Source organism: Theropithecus gelada, chromosome 6, assembly GCF_003255815.1.
Source record: "Theropithecus gelada isolate Dixy chromosome 6, Tgel_1.0, whole genome shotgun sequence".
In the NCBI taxonomy this organism is placed as follows: Eukaryota; Metazoa; Chordata; class Mammalia; order Primates; family Cercopithecidae; genus Theropithecus; species Theropithecus gelada.
The window spans coordinates 164,297,497-164,318,569 of record NC_037673.1 but is presented as its reverse complement, the minus strand read 5'-3'; the positions used below and the strand labels follow the sequence as shown (position 1 = coordinate 164,318,569).

General features: G+C 43.3%; 1 protein-coding gene across 5 annotated transcripts in view; it reads right to left on the bottom strand.

Moving 5' to 3' along the window:
- TENM2 (teneurin transmembrane protein 2) overlaps nt 1–21,073 on the bottom strand; it is a 985,093-nt gene that overhangs the window by 117,416 nt on the left and 846,604 nt on the right. For 3 of the 5 annotated variants that reach the window (XM_025389009.1, XM_025389011.1, XM_025389013.1), the window contains 2 exons: nt 18,086–18,286; nt 16,163–16,375 (listed from right to left, as the gene is read on the bottom strand). In XM_025389009.1, coding sequence (XP_025244794.1) covers nt 16,163–16,375; nt 18,086–18,286 — 414 coding nt within the window. The remainder of the gene's footprint in view (nt 1–16,162; nt 16,376–18,085; nt 18,287–21,073) is intronic. The other 2 variants (XM_025389012.1, XM_025389010.1) reach the window with 1 other exon arrangement.

The window sequence follows — 21,073 nt, the reverse complement described above, 5'->3', positions numbered from 1 at the left end:
TCTCCCTTAATGCCAAAGACATGCTACATAGCTGTTTATGTCATATGCACACATTTTATATATAAAAAGAGTAAGAATTTCACCCACCCCTAGAACCATTTTTCACTCTGTTGGGGGTGATGTTATCCCCACTGCAAATTATGCACTAGGTCACAGGCAGATAAATCCCTTGTTCAAGCCTGAATCCTCCAAAACTCAAGAGAATCCTTTATTTACTTGGTGAGCCCCTTGGCTACTCCTTCGAATTCAGCTCTTGACTCCCTAAAAATGGGCTATTCTAGCACCTAAGAAGCACAGTATTTTTGAAGCTAACTCGTAGTGGATTCATACAATTCCCTCCCCAACTATTTTTAGATGCAATGTGGTTTTTCATTTTCTCTATCTTAAATGACTTGGGCAGTAAAGGGTGGGTGGTGAGGGCTCACACACAGGGAGTCTCAAGCCAGCCAGCACTTACTGAGCATCTACTATATTCCAGGCTTCAAGGCAGGGGATAATTTAGGACTTTTCTGAATAGTATGTTTTGCTGCCAGGCGCCACGTTTGGCCCATCCAAAGGAGTTGCCTCTGTCAGAGACCACGTTTCTTGGGAAGTATTGTCAGGATTTTAAGAGAAAAGGGTAAAGCCACAGCCTGGGAGGAAAAACAAAGTAAAAGGCAGTGCCCCCAGCCATGTGTGTCTCTAGGTTCTAAAGCTATTCTCAGCTTGGCTTTCACTACCTTCTTTATGTATCAGCCTCACGCTGCTTTCGGGGCCTCTGTCCTATCACCTCAAAGCCTTGGCTTGAAGCTTTTTACCTCGCTGTGATCAGTATCAGCAACATTTTAATGTCTCCTAAAAGACATAACTTTATAACACTGAAATTGTTTGTTTTAATGGTTGCATTACTGTTCAGAAAGTATTTTAAAGTTGTATTACTTAGCGTAACCCCATCTCACTGGTGATGGAAGCACAAATTTAAATGCCAAGGTAAAGCCATCCCAGGAGCACTGAGATCAGTTAGACATGACTTACAGTGACTTGTTGGTCCAGCCGGCTACACTTAGCTAAACTAGAATTTCACCTCTGCATCTTCTGAAGCCTCAGCAGAGCTGAAAGTAGAAACTCTAGTGGCTGAAATCCCTAATGATCAGCACCTCTGTCTACTTGGGCCTCCCTGAGTTTCACTTTCTAGTTTCAGGAGTTAATTTAACCTGATGGCTAGTTCAGCCTGGTGGGCTTGAATGGGCATTCTTTCTCTGGGATGTCTGTAAACCATGCAACCTGAACTCTTTTGGTTTTACTGGAGTTGGCAGCACTGGGGAGATGTGTCTTCTCTGACTTTTTAGAATTTTTGGAATATATGCACCTGAGGCTACTAAGACAGAGATGTCTCCAGTACAGTGCTCTATTCGCTCCAAAGTAGAAATGTTTGTGTATGTGTGTGAAAAATACAAAGTATGATTGATTCGTCTGATGCTTTGAGAGGCACGATGAATGAAGATACAGGGAAGCCTCAACTGGCCTTTGAAAGTCTGTACAGTTTTCATTCTGCATAGCCAAGTGGAAAGCACAAGTTGATTTCTCCCAAGGCAACAAAAATAAAAGTTGATTTCTCCCTATATACTTAGGTATATAAAGAAATGGCTTTTTAAATCTATATACCTTTTAAATATTCAATATTGGTTTTGATCTACTGGGAAGAGCTGAAACATCATTCTTGATTCTAGATGCTTAATCAATTCCTCATTCCAATTAGATCAAGAGACATTTCCCAAACTTTTCTGCTGGATCTTTAAGGTCTCATCCCTGGGAAAGGCAGTTTCCTCTGGCTCTAAAGAAGCATGTTCTGATTTGTGGGATCAGATGGGAAGCTGGTAGATAAGTCAGCCTCTGTAGTTCCAATGCCAATAAGTCTAGTTATCTCTCCAACACATGCATTTAAAATGGCCAGGTGTTTCCCTGGTTTTGCATCTGCCTCTGAAGGATGTTTATGGCATGCCTGCATGCAGAGAATGTGAACGATTACAGTAGAATATCATGCTGGGAACTGTTCCCAGAAATCAGTAGCCTGATCTGAGACAAGTTAGAAGGAAAAGCAAGGCAGTCTAGAAAATGCAGAATACTTGTGTTGTGCTGTCCTGTCCTGGGAAAAAGATCAACAGGTTTACACTGCTGAACTGGAGTCTTCTCTCTGGGTCATGCCTGCAAAGCCCAAGGAATTCCTCTGAGTAAAGCAGGACATAGAGCACATATGTCCATCAAGCAGAGGGGAAGGCATAGCCCAGGGGGACTATGTGGCAAAGCTCTTGAACCCAGTCATAGAGGGGAAAACGATGACTCTGGAGGAGCCCCAGTCACTGATGCTCAGTCCAACTTTCTCGGGTGTTCTATCCAAGGCAACTCAGAGAAGATTCTTGTTCCTGGCCTCCACTGCACAGCTCTGGCCTTTATCTCTATTTTACATGGCCACTCCTATGAACCTGCAGGAGCCTGAGAAAGGGCTGTAATCTAGCTCTGTAAGGGAAAGAGTTCACAGTTGTAATTCTATAAGCATAAGGAAGGGAAAGGGACACAGGGTTCCCAAACAGCACAAATTATTAGGCACTATTAACACAATACAGGTATCCAGAATCCTGAAGATACCATTTGAAATTTTTAGGTCTTAAACACTTGCAAAAGCAGAATTTCAGAGCATGGCATTAGACCAATGACCAATGCAGAGACATGTTGTAATAGATGTGGATGTACCGGGCTGGGCATGCTAAGAAGTCAGGTGGGCGCACACACACGCATGCACACACAGACGTGTATACACTCATACACACAACAGGAATTAGTCACTGGCTCGGTTTGCTGGTATTTGTTGTTGAGATTTGGGGCTTAGCTGTCATTTGGAGCAGATGGAAGGAAGATAAGAAGCTGAAAAGGGTGGCAAGGGAAGCATTAGTGGGAAATCCTGCCCATGCTTCTTGAATGCTGTATTTGCCAATGGTGTAGATGCTGGATTTAAGCCAATGAGTCCACCTAGCTGCTTTGTGTAAAATACTTTCTGCTGCTGCTCATTGTGTTTGGGGGCAATGGCTTCACAGGCTTGCTGTGAGGTTGACTGAGGCAACACAAAGTCTTTTGAGCTCCTTGGAGAAAATTCACCATGCAAGTGCAAAATATCACCATTGTATCATGGTAATGAGACTCCCACCAGCTTAAACCAGTCACCAAGGAGAGATGGGGCATCAAACAAGAGAAGCCAAAGCTGTTCCAGTCTCAATCCAGGCAAATGATGCTTCCTCACTCAATACTAATCCTGCCCTGGAGGTAGATGTCAGTAGTCATAGATGGGTGGTCCATTTGGCCCCCAATCTTGTTTGAATGGCCTGCACAACATTTTAATACATTTTTAGTTGCTTGCCAGCATTTGAAAATTGGGAGACCATGCATAACAATCCCAATATCTGGCCTCTACTGAAAAACTGGAAATTTTGGGAAGACTAGGCTTGCATTTCTACATGGCCATGTTCAGCTGGAGCTGGGTCATGTCTGCTCTCCATAGATGGGACATTCACTTTCCAGTTTGTCACCACTTCCTGGCCTCTTACACCCTGTTCAATGCACTTACTTTACGCCATTCTCGCCTACCCCATGTATGGGAATTTGAGTTTACAACTCTTTCTAGAGGCTCTTCCCTCCCTCTCCTTCCCTGAGCCAACACAGATCCTTAATTCATAGTGCCCTCAGTATCCAAATGGAGACGCAGTCCCCTGACAGGGGAAAGGCCTGCCCAACCACCTCCTACTAAGGGGAAATGGGAAGAGAACTGTTTTTTCACACTTCTAGCCTTTGCCAGTAATTCCACCTTAAAAGCTCAAAGTTTTCCTACTTAAGAGATGTCCAAGCAGTAATCTAACTAAGTAGATTATAAGCATCTGAAGGTTTTCAAAATAAATAAAAATGTAGACATAGCTAAGAGAAGATGAGGTTTCATTAATGAATGTGATTTAACAGAACAAGTTGTGCCATATACGGAGGATTAAAAGATAAAAAAGGATAGGAGGGAAAATAAAATTTTAATGAGTTGCCACCTTCATTTGATTTAACTAAGTTTCCTCCATGTGGAAGATATTAACACTTATGAGGGAGTCATTTGTGTGTATCCACACAGTTTGATACTTGACTACTTTCTTTTATGCAATTACATTGTGTTGCAAATGAATTTAAACTACTGTTTGAAGTTAAAGGCCTCCATCCTTACGTTGATCTCCTTGGGAAGCTTGAGCAAGGACGATGTTGAAAAATTAACCAAAAATTATTGACAGAAACACTGAGAAGGGTGTCTTGGGTTAGAAAACATCAAAGTCTCAAGTGGGCAAAAAGGCAGCTGAGGTCTGAAGTTCCCATGACTACCAGCCTCTGCAAACCACTTCTTTCTTGTCCTTGCTGCCTTGGTGATATTCACACAGAGGTGGCTCATGTGTCACACCAAGTATAGTGCTGGCACATGTTAGGCACTCAATGAATGTTTCACAGATGATTGAATATAGTTATCACTGCTCATCTGGAAACAGATGGAGGGCATGTAGACCCCAGACATGTTACCATGGATGATGTGTGTGGCTTTCTTATTGATGTTTAGAACACCATGTTCTTAAAACCAGCAATTGGATCCTAAGTGGGCCATTTCCATATCCCTTCCTGCTTTCCTCCCACTCCCTGTGCTTCCTTCTGAATGGAATAGAAACCAGGTGTTCCAAGGAGCTTGTCTTGGACAGTGAAATAGGAGGAGAGCCACGAGCACCTGTGTGGACACATGAGGTGTGGCACCCTTGGCTTCTCTTTCTGGAATTTTGGGCCCTTTGGGAAATTTTAGGTTGTCTAATATCTCTACAATTTTCTTAACCATTCACTCTGTGAAGACACATTTGGGAAACTACAGTAAAGATATGAAAGTGTGGTAATAATTTTTAAGCTAACACTTACAGAGTAGCAAGCATATGTTAAGTGCTCTCCATCAGTGAAATCCTCAATACAGTAGGTCGTAGGTATTATTTATTATTCCCAATTTACAGATGGGAAAAACTGAGGCTTATTGAAGACACATAGCTTGTCAAAGGTCACCCAACTTGCAAGCGATGGAAGGTGGATTTGAAGGCAGTCCTGTTTGATCCCAAATCTCAGGCATTTAATTCTTTTGCTATATAATTCCCCATGCTGCCTCAAACTTGGAATGCATAAAACCAGCCATAGTCAAGCATTGACAAAGAATGTTAATAGCAAAGAGAAAAGATGTTACATTCTATAAACACAACGTGTGAGATGATTGAGAGTTTGGAGGGGGTTGTGTATTATGCATTCTAAACTGCTTAATTCTGGGTAGACTGTTGTCTGTGCTAGGCTTCTCTCTAGGATGTGATAACATTTCCTGTATCAGACCTCCAGGGAGCAGGTCTGTAAGTGAATAGATGCTGATCTTTCTTGGCCCCATTAAATGGAAGCAAAAAGTTAAATCAGTTCATATTCGACATATAGCAAGGAGTTGACAGTAACATGCTTAAGGGATCTAACTTGACTTGCCTGCTTTGCTGGGATTAATAGGAAAAAGCTAGCTTCTCACACTGCCTCCAGTATCTTCAATCTCTTTTCTTATTCACCGGGATTGCAATCATCAGTGACATTTAGGCTTTCTGGGCTCACACACACCTAAATGTAGAGAAACAATCTCCTTGCCCTGTTGCCAGGATGCTATCTGCAAAGCACAAGCCACCGTTTTGAGTTTTGTGTCATTAGACAGGGTGTGTTTCAGATGCAATAGCATGACCGGTGATTGACAACTGGCTAACTTGTTGGAATAAAATCAGGTACAAACGTTTCCTCTGTGCTTGTGAGGTGGTTATTTTGTAATCTTGGGTACTCTCCCACTCCCTCGCATTGTTTCTAGACACCTAGACAGGGCTGTCTGGCAATCCCTCTTGAAGTTAAAGCATAATTTTTGAAATAATGAAATGCAATTAACACTTATCAGAGTTTGTCATTCTGCTTACAGCTTTGGAAAGATGACCCTTCTGGGCCAACCTCTAACCAACTTCATTGCTAATTTGACCAGGTGCTGCGGAGGCTAAACTTGGAATGTATAGCCCAGGATTCTCAGCTCTTTTAATTCCTCCTGGGCAGCAATTCTGTGGGGCTTTCTGTCTCTCGACCGTTGGTTAACCCTTTCTTTCTCTGGGGACTGGCAGGACGTAGTTTTTGTGATGTTCAGTTTGCACTGCATGGTGCTGGGTCTCATGCATGATTAAATGGAGCAGCCTCAAAGAGCTGTGCTGAAACTGTTTGGAACCTGGAGTCTAGGGGATATGTAAGCAGTCCCCTCTCCATTCCAACTGGGATGTGATTATTATGAAGGAGGGAAATCACAGGGGCTCCTGCATTTGCAGTTGAGCTGGCTGAAAATGAAGGCAACCCTTAACCTAAATGAAGAGAAAAGGATTTTCTTAAAGAGCCGCTTATCTAAATGGTAGGGGTCCTGACTGAGTATAAACTGGGATTCAGAGACTGGCTGAGCTTAAAGAACTTGTAAGCATCCTCTACTACCCTGGGTTGAGAGCCTGTCTGAGGGTGAGGAGAGGTGAGGATACAAAAAGGACTCTGTGGTGTCTGTTCGACAGCTCAGACCTGGGACAAAACCTTGATGTATGGGAGAGCCACTATTGGCAAAAAGTGAAGTTTGTCTTCTCAAAGGAACTTTGGACCAGCTGATAAAGCTGGGGAATGTGGTGTTCTCTCCTTTACTGTGTAAACACAGCAGGACTTCAGTAGTGTGAGCACCCAATGGTGCTGCTGGCACGGGAGACCACATCCTTGGCATGGACCCTGGCAGCAGGGGCAGTGCTGTAGGAGTCCCTGTAAGTGTATTTCTCAGGCAGCAGGTTTCAACGAAGGGATCAGGCTTGTAAAATCGGATTGGGTTAAATATGAGCATGTGAGACACGCTTGGAAACTTCTAGAGGCCCTTGGGGTGAAAGTGCGGAGTGAGCTTTGCAGTTGGGATGAGCCATGAAATTGGTGAGGTGATGTCAATGACTCCTTATTTGTGGGACACGCTTGTAGGGTGTAGGGTGATTTGGGTCCTATCTGTCTTGGGATAGTATCGTGAAAGGCTGGAGTGTGTCTCTGTTCTATCTTGAAAACTTCTCGTGTCACCTACCAGTTTCATTTTGACTCTTACCCCAGCTCAGTCGGAATATACAAACATCTTTGTTTGGAAAACAGATAGTTGATCTTCTCAACTGACACTTGTTGGTCAAGGGGAGTCAACCACATCATCAGTGATCTGAGAACAGAAAGTAATGCCTCCACAGACTATGGAATGAGGTTATTTGTAGAGAATCCCTTGGTAACAGCAATGGGAAAAGACCAGACTCATTCTTTAAGGACCTTAATAACAAAACCCCTGCCCAAAAACCAAAAACCAAAACAACACTGGCTGGTAGCTATTCAGATGTTTTCGGATGCAACTTTGTAGATGTTTCATCCTGTCACTGGGGACCAAACAGACCTCTCCCTTACTGATTACAATGAAAATATGTTTTTAAAAACAAACACTTTACTTAAAACTAGGGATTTTTTTTTTAATTAGAGGGAAGATTAACTAAATGCATTTTCTCTTATAATTTAATCCATTCTAATTATCCTGAGACTGTTTATGATGAAATACTTAAATTTTGTGTAGCTGCTATTTTGTGTGGGTTCTTTATTACTCATTAATGGAAAAGTTCAATAATAGCCAATGATGTGGTTACCTTTTGTGGGTCTGATTATAACAATGCATATAAGTGCATGGTGAAAAGGATAAAGAATCAAGCAATAAACCCCATTTTTGACTGGCAGGTTTTCAAGATGATGGCATTCTATTTTCCAAAGGCAATAATGGCAAGCTTTTAAAGAAGAGCTCATGAAATAGAATGCTATGAAAAAAAGAGGGCTGGTAAAGATTGAACCCAATTAGGCAGGAAACTTGGGAGGAAAAGCAAAGTCTGCTGCTTACATGAACATCTGGGATATCCTGTATGGCTGCAGATAACCCAGGAGATGAACCAAAAAATTGCAACGAATCCCCAGATGTTACACTTGGGTCATGCTCCAAAGGAGCCAAGAAATTGCAGCGTGGGAGGAATGAGGGTAATTGTGAAGTTTATCGGGCTGAATGGGGACAGAATCAATGAGGGTCTTGATTTTCCAGAAGGCATGTGTGGTACTTGATTGAGTCAAATCTGGGTGTCCTGAATTATTTCTTGATGTTCAGAGCCCGTGCAAATATAATCTTGGAATACAGAGTCATGAGGAATGAAAAGAAGTAAGAAAAGGAGAGACAGGATGCTGTGTTCTAAGACACTGGCTAGGCAGCATCCTCATACTTGAGAAATGCCAGCTTCCTTCTTCTATGTACGATCAATCAGGTCATCTGGTAAAATAAGCAGGTTCCATTCCGGGTAAGAGAGGCAGTTTATGTCTGTAAGAACCAGAAGCCAGCAGGGTGCTGAACAACCTTTGTTTGGAAAATGGATAGTGGGTGGGTGTGATTTTGACCTGCTACTAACTTCTTGATGGATTGGAAGCAAATTTGTGAAAGGGAGGTTGGAAGTGGAAGAAATGTCTAATGAGAAATTTTTTTTTTTTTTTTTTTTTTTGAGATGGAGTTTTACTCTTGTTGCCCAGGCTGGAGTGCAAAGGCGCGATCTCGGCTCACTGCAACCTCCGCCTCCCGGGTTCAAGTGATTCTCCTGCCTCAGCTTCCCGAGTAGCTGGGATTACAGGTGCTTGCCACCACACCCAGCTAATTTTTTGTATTTTTAGTAGAGATGGGGTTTCACTATGTGGGCCAGGCTGGTCTGGAACTCCTGACCTCAGGTGATCCACCCACTTTGGCCTCCCAAAGTGCTGTTTTTTTTTTTGAGATGGAGTCTTGCTCTGTCACCCAGGCTAGAGTGTGTAGTGGCGTGATCTCAGCTCACTGCAACCTCTATCTCCTGGGTTCAAGGGATTCTCGTGTCTCAGCCTCCGGAGTAGCTGGGATTATAGGTGTGTGCCACCATACCTGGCTAATTTTTGTATGTTTAGTAGAGGCAGGGTTTCACCATGTTGGCCAGGCTGGTCTCAAACTTCTGACCTCTAGTGATCTGCCTGCCCCAGCCTCCCAAAGTGCTGGGAGTACAGGCATGAACCACCAACCTTGCCACAAAGTCCTGTGTTCTTAAAAACTTTGTTATCATGCTTGCATTTCTCTGGATCCAAGTGAAGCAGACATGGATGGATGAGCCATGTCTTTTCTTTATTATTAAAAAATATAAATGGACAAAGTGGGGCCTGATGATTCAACTTATGCAAGGAAGTTTTTCAATGTACAAAAGATTCCTTAGGTAAATCAGACATAAATTGGAGCTGAGGTGAGCAGACAAACAAACAAACAACAAAAGCTCAATTCACTACCCTCAATAATTCAACAATGCCTCATCAGCTGGGCAGCACTCTGCTGTATCTATCCCTTGAATGTAAAGTCTTTAGTGCATATTATGGGAGCCTACATTGAAAACCTGCCTTACAGAAGAGAGAAAGGCTTGATTGCGTTAGAATAGCCCATTCATATGCTTCTGCATCAAAAGTAATGAAATCCTAGAAATGGACAGGTCCTTAGAGATCAGCTCATTCAAGTGTGTTCTAAATTCAGTCAATCATATGCTGCATTTGTGACATTTGCAATATCTGTACTATTTACTTAATATTTTTCTTTAAATTTACTCAGGCCTAATATCACTACCTACTTTTGCCCCCTCCCTAAGCAATAATAGCTGTATAATCATGAGTTTGATGTGCTAGTTACATTTTTTCCTAATACTGTATTTATTTTTAAAAGCCCGACATGACTATTCAATAAGGTGTATTTGCAGACCAATGAAAAGCATCTCAAGTTTGTGTATCATGCCCTGGAAGGCAATGATGTGATCCAACCCGTTCATCTGAGATATAAAGAAATTGAGGTCAGGAAGACTTGGTGACTTGCTCTAGGACATACCAAATGTATATGGTAAAGTCAAAGCTAGAACACAGATGTCCTACTTCATCGGCCAGTCTGTTGTTCATGATACCATAATGAATTGGCTGCCAAGTGATGAGAAAAATGTCCATCACAAATATGTAAGGGAGCTCAGCTCTCCAGGAACCACTTTGTTTTCCCTTCTCCTTTGATGGAAAGTCTTTAGTGCATATTGTGAAAGCCCAGAGCCATAGACATGGAAGGCACATGGATTCTCTGTAAAAGCTCAAGTGCAGAACACTCACTATACGTTAGGGCATGCATCCCATGTTTTTCAACAGCTCTTATTACATGTTCCCCTTTCTTTGAGCCTGGAATTTTCCTTGTGTTAACTCTCCTCCATGAGTTTATGTTTCAAGAGTTCCAAACCGTTCAGTTCTTTGTTCCGGTGAAGTCAGGAAGGAATACCTTATATCAAGCTATTGACTCAGCAAGCTTGGCCCCATCACTGTGAACCACAAGCTAGTCCATCAAACCAGTTCCCCTGAAACACTAAGGGAACAGCGCAGAGGACGACACAAATCACTGTCTCCCCACAGAGCTAAAACACCAAGAATTCTCCCCTTTTCTTTTTTGATGGGAGCTCATAACATGAGGAGATATTACTAAATCACATAAAAATACAAAAAAAAAATGCTTCCATTTAAACTACAGAATGATAGTCATAAAGTTAGAATGTAATTTGTGTCTATCTTGTCTATTTTCCAACTGATGCTGAAAGCCCTTCACTGTCTAGGACAAGGAAGCAAACGCTTCCAGTGATGAGACTCTCGCTGCTGGTAAAGCAGTTATTTTCTTTCCGTTTATTTTTTTGCAGTGGTGTGAAAACATGTTTCTGTAAGTCTGCCTCCTAGTCCTTGTTCTGGGGTTGGATAGGAAACCTCTGGCAGACTGACCCAGACTCAAAAAGAACTTCTAGGCAGGTGGTGACTCCTGATCTGCACTAAGGAAGCTCACATTTTGGCCAAATTACAGGGGGGTGGTGGGAGAGAATCAGCAATGGAACAGCTTTTGCATTCTGTTAAAAGTTTATCCATCATCTTTATCAGTGAAAGGCCACCACTTTAGGTTTTCACTTAAAATACAAGAAGGAACTCCAAGGATAGTTCTAATAAGAGCCCCTGAAGGAATAGGTTAATTGACCAATCAGAGAATTAGTTGCTTCCACGGGCCTGGTGGTAAGGATGGTTCCACAGTGGCTAATTCCATCTCAACTTGATCTCATTGTAGAGTCATGAAAGCTCAAGTGACAATAGCCACTAGGAAAAAAAAAAAAAAACTTTTCATAACTTAGAATGAGACTGGAATGAGATTCACAAGTAGCTGTCCTCAGTCTGAAGTTGGGTAATTCTGACAGTCCCTTTCTTCCCAGCCTGTTCCCTATTGTTCTGAAGCACTCTCCCTCTCGGACTGTGACCCTGTCTACTTCTGATGACAATCACTTAATCAGCACATCGGATCATTGCACGGCTGGTTTTACCTTGGGTAAAGATTCATTTTCCTTATTAACATCACAAGCACCGATTTCTTTCCCCAACCAATTAAAGAGGAAAAATAGAAGGGCCCAGTGCGATACAGGGAAAAGAAAACTGTTCTGACTTGTGGCACCTGGGCAGGTCACTCAGCCTCACAAGGTCCTAGGAATCAAGCCCTTATGATTCTGAGATGAAATCGGAGGTTAGGACCACATAGATAAAATACACAAGTTGAAATAACCATTGCAGCCTTTACTCACTACCCAGATATCAAACAGTTCACTCAGGGTCGGGAAGTGCCCAGTGTGGGCAGATTTAGTCTGCGGGTCAGTTTGTATTATTCAGAGCAGATGTCTGGGTAGCCCATGTTCAGGAGATAATTGCAAGAGTCCACAGTTAGCATGTAGCATCCCTCCTTGATTCCCCAGCAATGCAAATGTTGGCTTCTTCTTGCATTTTGCCCAATTGTTCTGCTCATTAACACAAGCTAACATCTACTTTACCTCTTCATGAAAGGCTGATCTTCATTTACTATATATAGTTCTTAGTGATTTTGACCTATTATTATACAAATTCTATGGTTCCTCCATGCTCTGGTGTTATAGCCTTTGCATGGCCTTTTGATGTTAGTTCCCAGTATTTTTTTTAGACAGGATCTCGCTCTGTCACTCAGGCTGGAGTGCTGTGGCGTGATCTTGGCTCGCTGCAATCTCTGGGCTCCCTTGAGCCTCCCTGGGCTCAAGCAATTCTCCCACACTGGCCTCCCAAGTAGGTGGGACTACAGGCATGTACCACCATGCCCAGCTAATTTTTGTGGCGATAGGGTTTCACTATGTTGGCCAGGCTGGTCTCAAACTCCTGATATCAAGTGATATGTCTACCTCAACCTCCTAAAGTGCTGGGATTACAGGCATGAGCCACTGCACCTGTCCTAGTTCCCAGTATTAATAGGGGGTGATGGTGGTGGTGGTGGCAGATGACAGGAACAACAACCCATTTTAAAATTATGCTTAAAGAATAAACCTCTTCTAAAAAAAAAAAAAAAAAAAAAGAATAAACCTCTTCTAACCACACAATATGCTGTCTGATCTAGTCATAAGAGTAAACCGCATACTATACAAAAAATGTTAATATATTCCAAAGATACACATGAATTGTGGCTGATATGTATTCAAAGTATATTTTTTATCTACACAATTCTGTCGATTTTAGCCATGCCATATATTTAACTTTTAAGGAAAAGGTTATCTAACAATCATTGCTTGGTAGAATCCAGCCTGCCAATAAGTTAGTTCTAACAGTTAACATTGAAGTGTTATACCTTATATTTAAATCTTTAGCAATCTCTACTAAATTGCCAAATATAAATAATTTGGTTGCAAATTTCAGAAAGGCATTAACCAAACATGGATTGATCCTGGGGCTTCCACCCGACTAAGTTTTAGAAGTCTGTCCTTGTGTCCTCATCTTTTCTCCCTGTCTCTCTTTTTGACTCTTTTAGTACAGTAAATGTAATCCACAAGGACTGATGTAAACTGTTCAGTTGACTATTTGCAACGACCCCAAGAAAACTACCTCACTATGACCTTTTGAAAACAGGCCACAGACAACCCAAGTGTCCAACACTAACTCCCACAATTCTGCCTTACGAGATATTTCCCTAGGCATTGTTTGCTGACTTGGTATCATTTCACTTTTATGTATTTTCTATTTTCAAAATACAGCATTTGAGGCTGCGCTTGCAAAGGACCAAAGAGCCCCCATTTCTTCTCTGTCAGTATCCCCAAGGAGGAGAACTGATGCTGGGCTTGTAAATTGTGGCATTTACTTTAAATGAAATGACAGGAGTGTCTGCTCAAACTAGAAGACTAAAACTCCACAAAACAGCTCTGGGGGCCAGAGATAGAAAAGCAAAAGTTGCAATTATGCATGCACGAACATCTCTCTGGTTTTTGAATGGCAAATCTCACTGATCAAGGTATGCTTGGCTTTGTTTTTGAGAAAACCACTGTGAACATAACTACGAGGAGATGGCACATGTCCTACTAATAAAGCCACAGAGCCCTAATTTCTCACAATAAACGGCTTTGTAGTAAAGATCTTTATAACATACAGAGTACAAACTCTAAAGCCACAGGAGATCATTGTTCTGAACAAGAGATTATACTGGACCAGCACTCTCTTCATTTTGGGAGCTTTACCTGGCATATCAATTTACACTTTCTGTACGCCTCTCCAGAACACATGTATGTCATCTCACAAAGATGTGAAACCTGTACCAAACACTTCAAGTAGCAGAAACACCTTTTTTTTTTTTCCAATTTACCTCACCCAAAGGGCTAGCTTGACCGAAACATCTATGTTCTCTTGTTGGCCAATATCCTTGCCGTTCTCTACTGAAACCAAAGTTGTCATCTTCCCATCTCTTTTTCAAGGGCCCCGGAAGCATTTTAGTACATCTATTGTTTTCTTTCCACTCCCACTCTGTGATATCTGGAGTAGAACCCTCGGATCCTTCAAGCTGTAATTGGTGTCCTTTTCTTAATGGGGGTGTGGACCTGCCTTGCTTTTCTCCCCTCTATCCATCAAGATTTGTGCAATTCAGGAGTCAGATTTTTTTTTTTTCCCCGTAATGGGCCACACAAGCAGCTTTGTGGGCCATGTAGTCTCCTAATTACTCAGTGCTGACAGGTGGCACGGAAGCTGACGAGGCATCAATGAATGGGTGTGGGTGTCCTGTAATAACACTTTGTTTATGGTCACTGAAATGTGAATTTCATATCATTGTCACGTGCCAGGAAATAGCTTTCTTTGGATTTGTTTTCAACCCTTAGAAAATGTAAAAACTATTCTTAGCTGGCAAGCCACAGAAAAACAGGCAGCAGGCCAGATTTGGCCCTCTGGCCGTAGTTTGGCGACTCCTGCTCGAATCCATCTGGACTGCCCTCTTGTGAGCTATTTCCAAAGTAAAGACAGATTGTAGGTAGGAGAGAGCCAGCAGGCATCATTGTGGAAACACTAACCCTGCCCCTCTGTCCCCTAGATGTGGGAAGGGGCAGCAAAGGGGAGGTGAGGTTGGATTGTATGAATTAAAAGAAAGTAGGATTATCTACCTCAATGCTGATGATTGGCAAGAGCTTTTGAGGGGAGGATTTGGGGCAAAGGAGATATGGGGAGGGGAATGTTTATTTAAATAACACCAGGCATGCAATAGTACAGCAAAAGGAACGCCCCTGATGAATGGATGCTATTGTAAGAACTGTCTCAGTACTGGGCTGTGCACAGCCCTCCCTTGAAAGTCTTCTGAATTATTCCTCAGACTCTGCAGGGAACTGAGGATAAAAGCGGCTGCAGGGGAGCAAGACCTGGAGCGTCATCGAGAGATTGCAAAAACAATTCACTGCCAACAGACTGTCCCAGCAGGGTCCCAGTGCTACGGCTGTGGCCCTGATTGGCATGCTGCCCCTCGGATGCCCAATCAGATGGAACTGGAAGAAATCGAATACAGAGTCAGTCCACTTTATCTCTGTATAACCACTCAAATGAACAGCATGGGAAACTGAGTCTGATCTCATGAATCAGCCCTGCACAAGCTCTTAGCCCTGTCTCTCACTCCAGGTGGCCCATCTGTGACTGGGGTTGTTAGGCTGGGACAGAGGGGAGGGTCTCAAACTTGATGGCTGGGATCAAAGGTAACTTCAAGGGGCCAAACTGTAGTTTGGCTGGAAAAGTCTTTGAGAATTTCCATGCAGGCAAGTAGATTAGTCAGCTTGGTATAAAAATGGATCCTAGGCTTAATACAATTAAACAACAAAAGTAAAAACTGGAGGTAAAATGATGCTCAAGTTGACAACTTTGTCATCCCAACTGTCTGAGAGATGTGGAAAGCCAAAGACCATTGGCTCCCAGCTCCTCTACGAAAGGGATGATTAGGTACATTTAATCCAGTATAGTCCTACCCTAAACCACAATTGTCCCAAAAAAGACAGAAAAATAAAAATGAATAATCTCCAAAACTATTTCTTCTTAACAAAGAAAATGACCTTTAAAATATTCTTGGTCAAGAAGCTTTTGTAGAGAGGTGGCTGAGTGAGAATAAAATGGGACCAGAAGAGGAGATATTTAATGATGGTGGTGGTGATGGGGAATCTCAGGACCTTATGGTGGTACCTGCTATGGAGGGAACCCCGGAGTCCTGCCTGTCTCTAACCTGGCCTAAAATTAGTGAGTTCACCTTGTTGCCAGCAAAGCAGGGATCCAGTGATCCAGCCAGCTGAGAGAGGATTTAAAAAGGGGAGAGCTGCAGACCACAGTGATTCGGGGTGCTTGCAACCCCCAGACAACAATTTCCCATGCGTGTGCATTTCTCCCTCCCCGAGATTGGAAGTTTGGAGGGGTTTTCTTATCTGCTCTGGTCCCTTTCCTTTCAACTCGGAATCCTGGAAAGAAGGAAAAGCCCTTCCCAATTAGGGACCTCCTTTTTCTCCTTCCCTATCCCCTGGGAGATTTGGAGAGGCAGCAGGAAACGTGGGAGAGCACTTGTGTCCCTGAAGGAACAGCCAGTTGCCATGCGCGACCGTCACTATAGATCTACGATTTATGAAAATAAAGCAATATGTGCCTGTTTCGGTGCCTGCCGTTTGCCTACCAATGGTGCAGTGTTCACCATTCCAGCCCTCTCGGCATTCACATTTGCCATCTTTACAGGTCCCGTGCTCAATGCAGCGGGGGTGGCACACGCGCTGGTCACACGCTGCGCCTGTCCAGCCCTCTTCACAGCGGCAGGCTCCCCCGATGCAGACGCCGTGAGTGCCACAGTCTACTGAGCACACTTCTGGAAGAAAAACAATGATTACAGCTCAATACCACAGCTGGTGAAACCTTCCATGGAGTCCAGACCACGCACACGGCCCGGACCCCTGGAGCAGGCCCTGAGGCCCAGCGCTCTGTCATCTTTGGAGGCTTGTCTCTCCTTGGCTGGGTATCAGTTCATTGTTCTATCTTTTTTTCTAGAGAAGTGGTTCTTAAAGTGTGGCCCCTGGAACCAGCAGCATCAGTATCACCTGGGAACTCGTTAGAAATGTAGATTCTTGTGCCCCAGTTGGACCAAGTGAATTAGAAGATCTGGGAATGAGACTCAGAGATTTTGTTGGAACAAGTCCCCCAGGTGGTTTTGATACTCACTAGAACGTGAGAACGAGTCTTCTAGAGATTGAGACTGTTTTAATCAGTTTGGCAAAGCTAACTGGGAAGTACCCACCTGAAAAGATCCTTATATGGATCCTGACTCTGTAGCCAGCTAGGATTCCTCCCCCACTGACAGCCTGAACTGACCAAGTCCAAGAGGTCAGTTGCGGACCCCGCTGCTCCATTCCCATGATGACTGCAGATACCCCCCTTACCCAGATCGGTAACTTGGCGGCAATAATGACCGCTGTAATTATGCTGCATTTACACAGCTTCTTTCTCAAAGGAGCTCAAAGTCTTTTGTGCTTGGGGAGGAGACAGACAGACAGATATGCACTCTCTGGTATTCCAGACCTCTCACGCGAGGACAAGCACATGCCAGACATTCACCCTTTCATCAGTCTACTGAGGGAGGCGTGGCTTGGCATGCCAGGGGAGGGAACACCGGGCCGGGGAGTGGGGCCGGTGACTCACTCAAAGTCACGCAGCATATCTGCAGCATAACTGGGTTTTGGGTCTAGGACCCCACCTCCTTCTATCCTCTGCACAGCCTTGCCAGGACCACCAGCATCAGAGTTGAAGCCAGAGTTGAGTGGGCTGAGAAGACATCCCAAAATAGCCCATTTTAACTGACTCTTCTCCTTTTTTTTTTTTTTTTCTTTTTGGAATGAAATATTCATTTCTTTCCCATTGTAGGCAAAGCTTCACATCTATTCTCTTCCTGATTGCCATGGCAATCTGACAGCTGTCTCACTACCCAGAGGAAGGGGGTGGAATGATCGCTTGCTTGGATAGGGACTTGTCAGTGTGAGCAGAACCTTTCTCAGGAAGGTTGGGACTGGCTTGAACTGTTGAACTGTTCCATTTTTAAGGTCACTCTGGAGGGAAGACACATGCTCTAAATTTTAGGAAAATGAAGTGTACAGCGTGACTTCATTATTTTCCTGTCACTGGAGTATTACAGAGCTTTAGAACATGTTCACGCAGCACCCCGAGGGAGCCTCTTTTCTGTTTTATGGGACGTTCCATTTAGTTTGTCTGGGGCTGAATTGTTCTGTTTTGTTTTCTGGTACCTTTAGGGAATGTACATAAGAAAACCTATAATGCAAATGGAAGCATCCCTCCTGGGCCCCTCATCCATTTGCGGTGATGGAACCAACCCAGTGCTTTTTGTTTGTTTCTCAAAGATCACAGACTCCACGACTGAGGAGAAGAGAATGAGAAAGACACACTGTGATTCATCAAAGTCCCCTTATCCTAAGCTAAGTGTTAAGAGTAGATTCCCATCCATCTGAGAATGGAATGGAACACAGGGCAGGAGTGTTGGAGAGACGAAGGAGAAAATCTTGTGGCTTACCAACAGAGCAGTCGGGACCCATCCAGTTGGGATCGCAGCTGCAGAGGCCCGTGTCAGGCAGGTACGTGCCGTGCCCGCTGCACTGGTCTGGGCACTGGACCCTTGCCAGCTCACAGTTCAGACCACCCCAGCCAGGGCTGCACAGGCATTCTCCATTCACACAGACCCCGTGGCTGGAGCAGGTGGGATCCAAGCAATCAACTGAAAAAAACAGAAACAAAAACAGAAGAATAAAAGCATTGATCACCCATGGAGGATGGGCCATGAGACATGGGCTTGCTGCCGAATGGACCAGTGGCTCACCAATTCCCATCCACTTGCTAGCAAGTAGAGCAGCCCAAGAAATACTTATGTGGTCTCCTGAAGAACACCCATAAAAAGTAAAAGGCTTCTTATTTGTCAAAACACCGAATCTCAAACTTGAAGAAGATGCAAGAGAAACAAAAAGGGGCTTTCTCAAGCAGAATTAGGATAAATCAGATATAGAAGTATGCCATTCCACCTTTAGCATCTTGTGCTTATAAAGATTAGGACCTTGACTGAATCGTATCAGAGCATCTGCAATAGAAATGTGAATACTTGCCATGTTTCTACATGCGTTGCCAAACTGCATTGCCCCTCACTATAAGAGAGAAAAGTAGAGAGGCTCATTGTAACTTTACTAATACTTGACTTCAAAAGGTAACAAAAGATGAAAAGGAAAAACCAATGAAACTTATAAATGAGTCACTTTCCTAATGAGGTTTCACTTAGGCTAAGTCTAAAATTAGTATTCATTCTCTGAGCACACACCCACTGAAGGAGTTAGTAAATGTGCAGGATAGAAGAGGCGAAGTTAGGTGTGAAAATGATTCAAAAGGGATCACCTTCCTACAGGTAATCACCAGGGGACTGGATTCCTATCTCTGGCCGAGGCACTGACCTTCTACCAGTCAATCAGATGAGTTGATGGGCAGAGTCCAGTCACTGTGGTTCTTGCCTGTTTCACTGTCTGATTGTTTGGCCATCTTAATAGAGTGGATATACATCCAGTAGGTAACTTGAACAACCTCACAGTGAGGAGAGGAGTGAGCTGCAAAGGCCAGTTCGACTTTTTGCATGAGAATGTGATCTCAAACCTGGGACCTCCATTCAATCTAAGGGTTGAATAAATAGGGCCTTTTAGAGGAAGCCCAGCTTTCTTATGTGTTCCTGTGTATTCTCAGGAAATGATGCAATGCCATTTGGAGAAGAGGGTTCTTTGTGTAATATGTGGTTTAATGAGAAATGATGGTCTAGCAGAGGGTTCAGATGTTGCTTTGTGGATCAGACAAATGTGGATGTATCGTCACCTTATTTGATTATGACATATTTCTCCTGTTTTTACGGCTTCCAAATCAGGCCTGTTGGCCCAGATTAAAGGATTGCTTCTTCCATCACCTGGGGGTACAGCTAGCTTGGGACCACTTTGAATTCTCTTCTTGAGGAGACCACACTGACAGTGTTATTAAATCCTTCCTGTGTATGCGTGCTGTCTTATGGTTTAAATTCTCAGAAAATTTTGTTTTCTTTCCTTGCACAATGCCAAGATTGAAATATGCAAGACTTCCGGTCTCTAAATAATTCACTATTACACTAAGATGGTAATTCCTCAGGGTCTCAGCTTTCTGTAGGATCTCCTAAGACATTTTTTATGCTGAGTGTCTTTTTTTCTTTCCCTATGGGGCATAAAATAGTGGTTTTTTTTTGTTTTTTTGTTTTTTCTGAGACAGGGTCTTGCTCTGTCACCCAGGCTAGAAAGCAGTGGTATGATAATAGCTTATTATAGCCTCGAACACATGAGCTCAAGTGATCCTCCTGCCTTAGCCTGCCAACTAGCTAGGACCACAGACACACACTGCCATGTCCAACTAAGCTTTTATTTTCTCTAGAAATGGGATCTTGCTATGTTGCCCAGGCTGGTTGTGAACTCCTGAGCTCAAGCAATCCTCCTATCTCAGCCTCCCAGAGTGCTGGGATTACTGGTGTGAGCCACCATTGCTCAGCCATTAGTGTATTTTAATAGTGTATTTAAATATGATATTATTTAGATTATCCATGCCACAAACTAACCAGTCCTGAGGGACATCAGACTTGAGAAATTTGGACTTATTAGAAATCACAATATTCCAAGAAGTTTCCAAAGGGCAGCCCTCCCTTGAGGCAAAAATAATAATTTTCAGAGGTAAGAGATATTTCTCACAATCCCATTTGCATATTCTTAGGACGGTATTATTTATGGAAGTCATTTCAAAACCATTTCAGGCATGGGGAAAAAACAGTGGTTAAAAAAAATCAGGGGTACACTCCCCCAGAGGTGAATTTTAGTTGCTTATTATTATTAGTTGGAGATATTTATGATGATGTTACATAATCTTGTTACTATCACTTTACAGTTGAATTCATTGTCTCAGGGAATATAACTCCTGATGACATAAGCCCATTTGATACCTTCAGATTTGCTCCATTTAGGGTGGTGGAGCTCATCTGAATGTAAACTTGAGCTGAAAGCATCAAACACATAGAAGACAAAGGGCGGGCCGGGCGTGGTGATTCACGTCTGTAATCCCAGCATTTTGGGAGGCCGAGGTGTGTGGATCATGAGGTCAGAAGATTGAGTCCATCCTGGCTAACATGGTGAAACTCTGTCTCTACTAAAAACACAAAAAATTAGCCAGGCATGGTGGCCGGTGCCTTTAGTCCCAGCAACTCGGGAGGCTGAGGCGGGAGAATGGCATGAACCCAGGAGGCGGAGCTTGCAGTGAGCCAAGATCATATTACTGCACCCCAGCCTGGGTGACAGAGTGAGACTCTGTCTCAAAAAAAAAGAAGAAGAAGAAAAAAAAAAAAGACAAAGGGCTGTGCAGGGCCTTTGGTGTCTCATGCCTAGCACAGGTAAGGGAATATACCAGGTGCTCAATACACAGTTGCTGCAAGAATGAAGGACAGACTATGCTATAAGCATTTGTC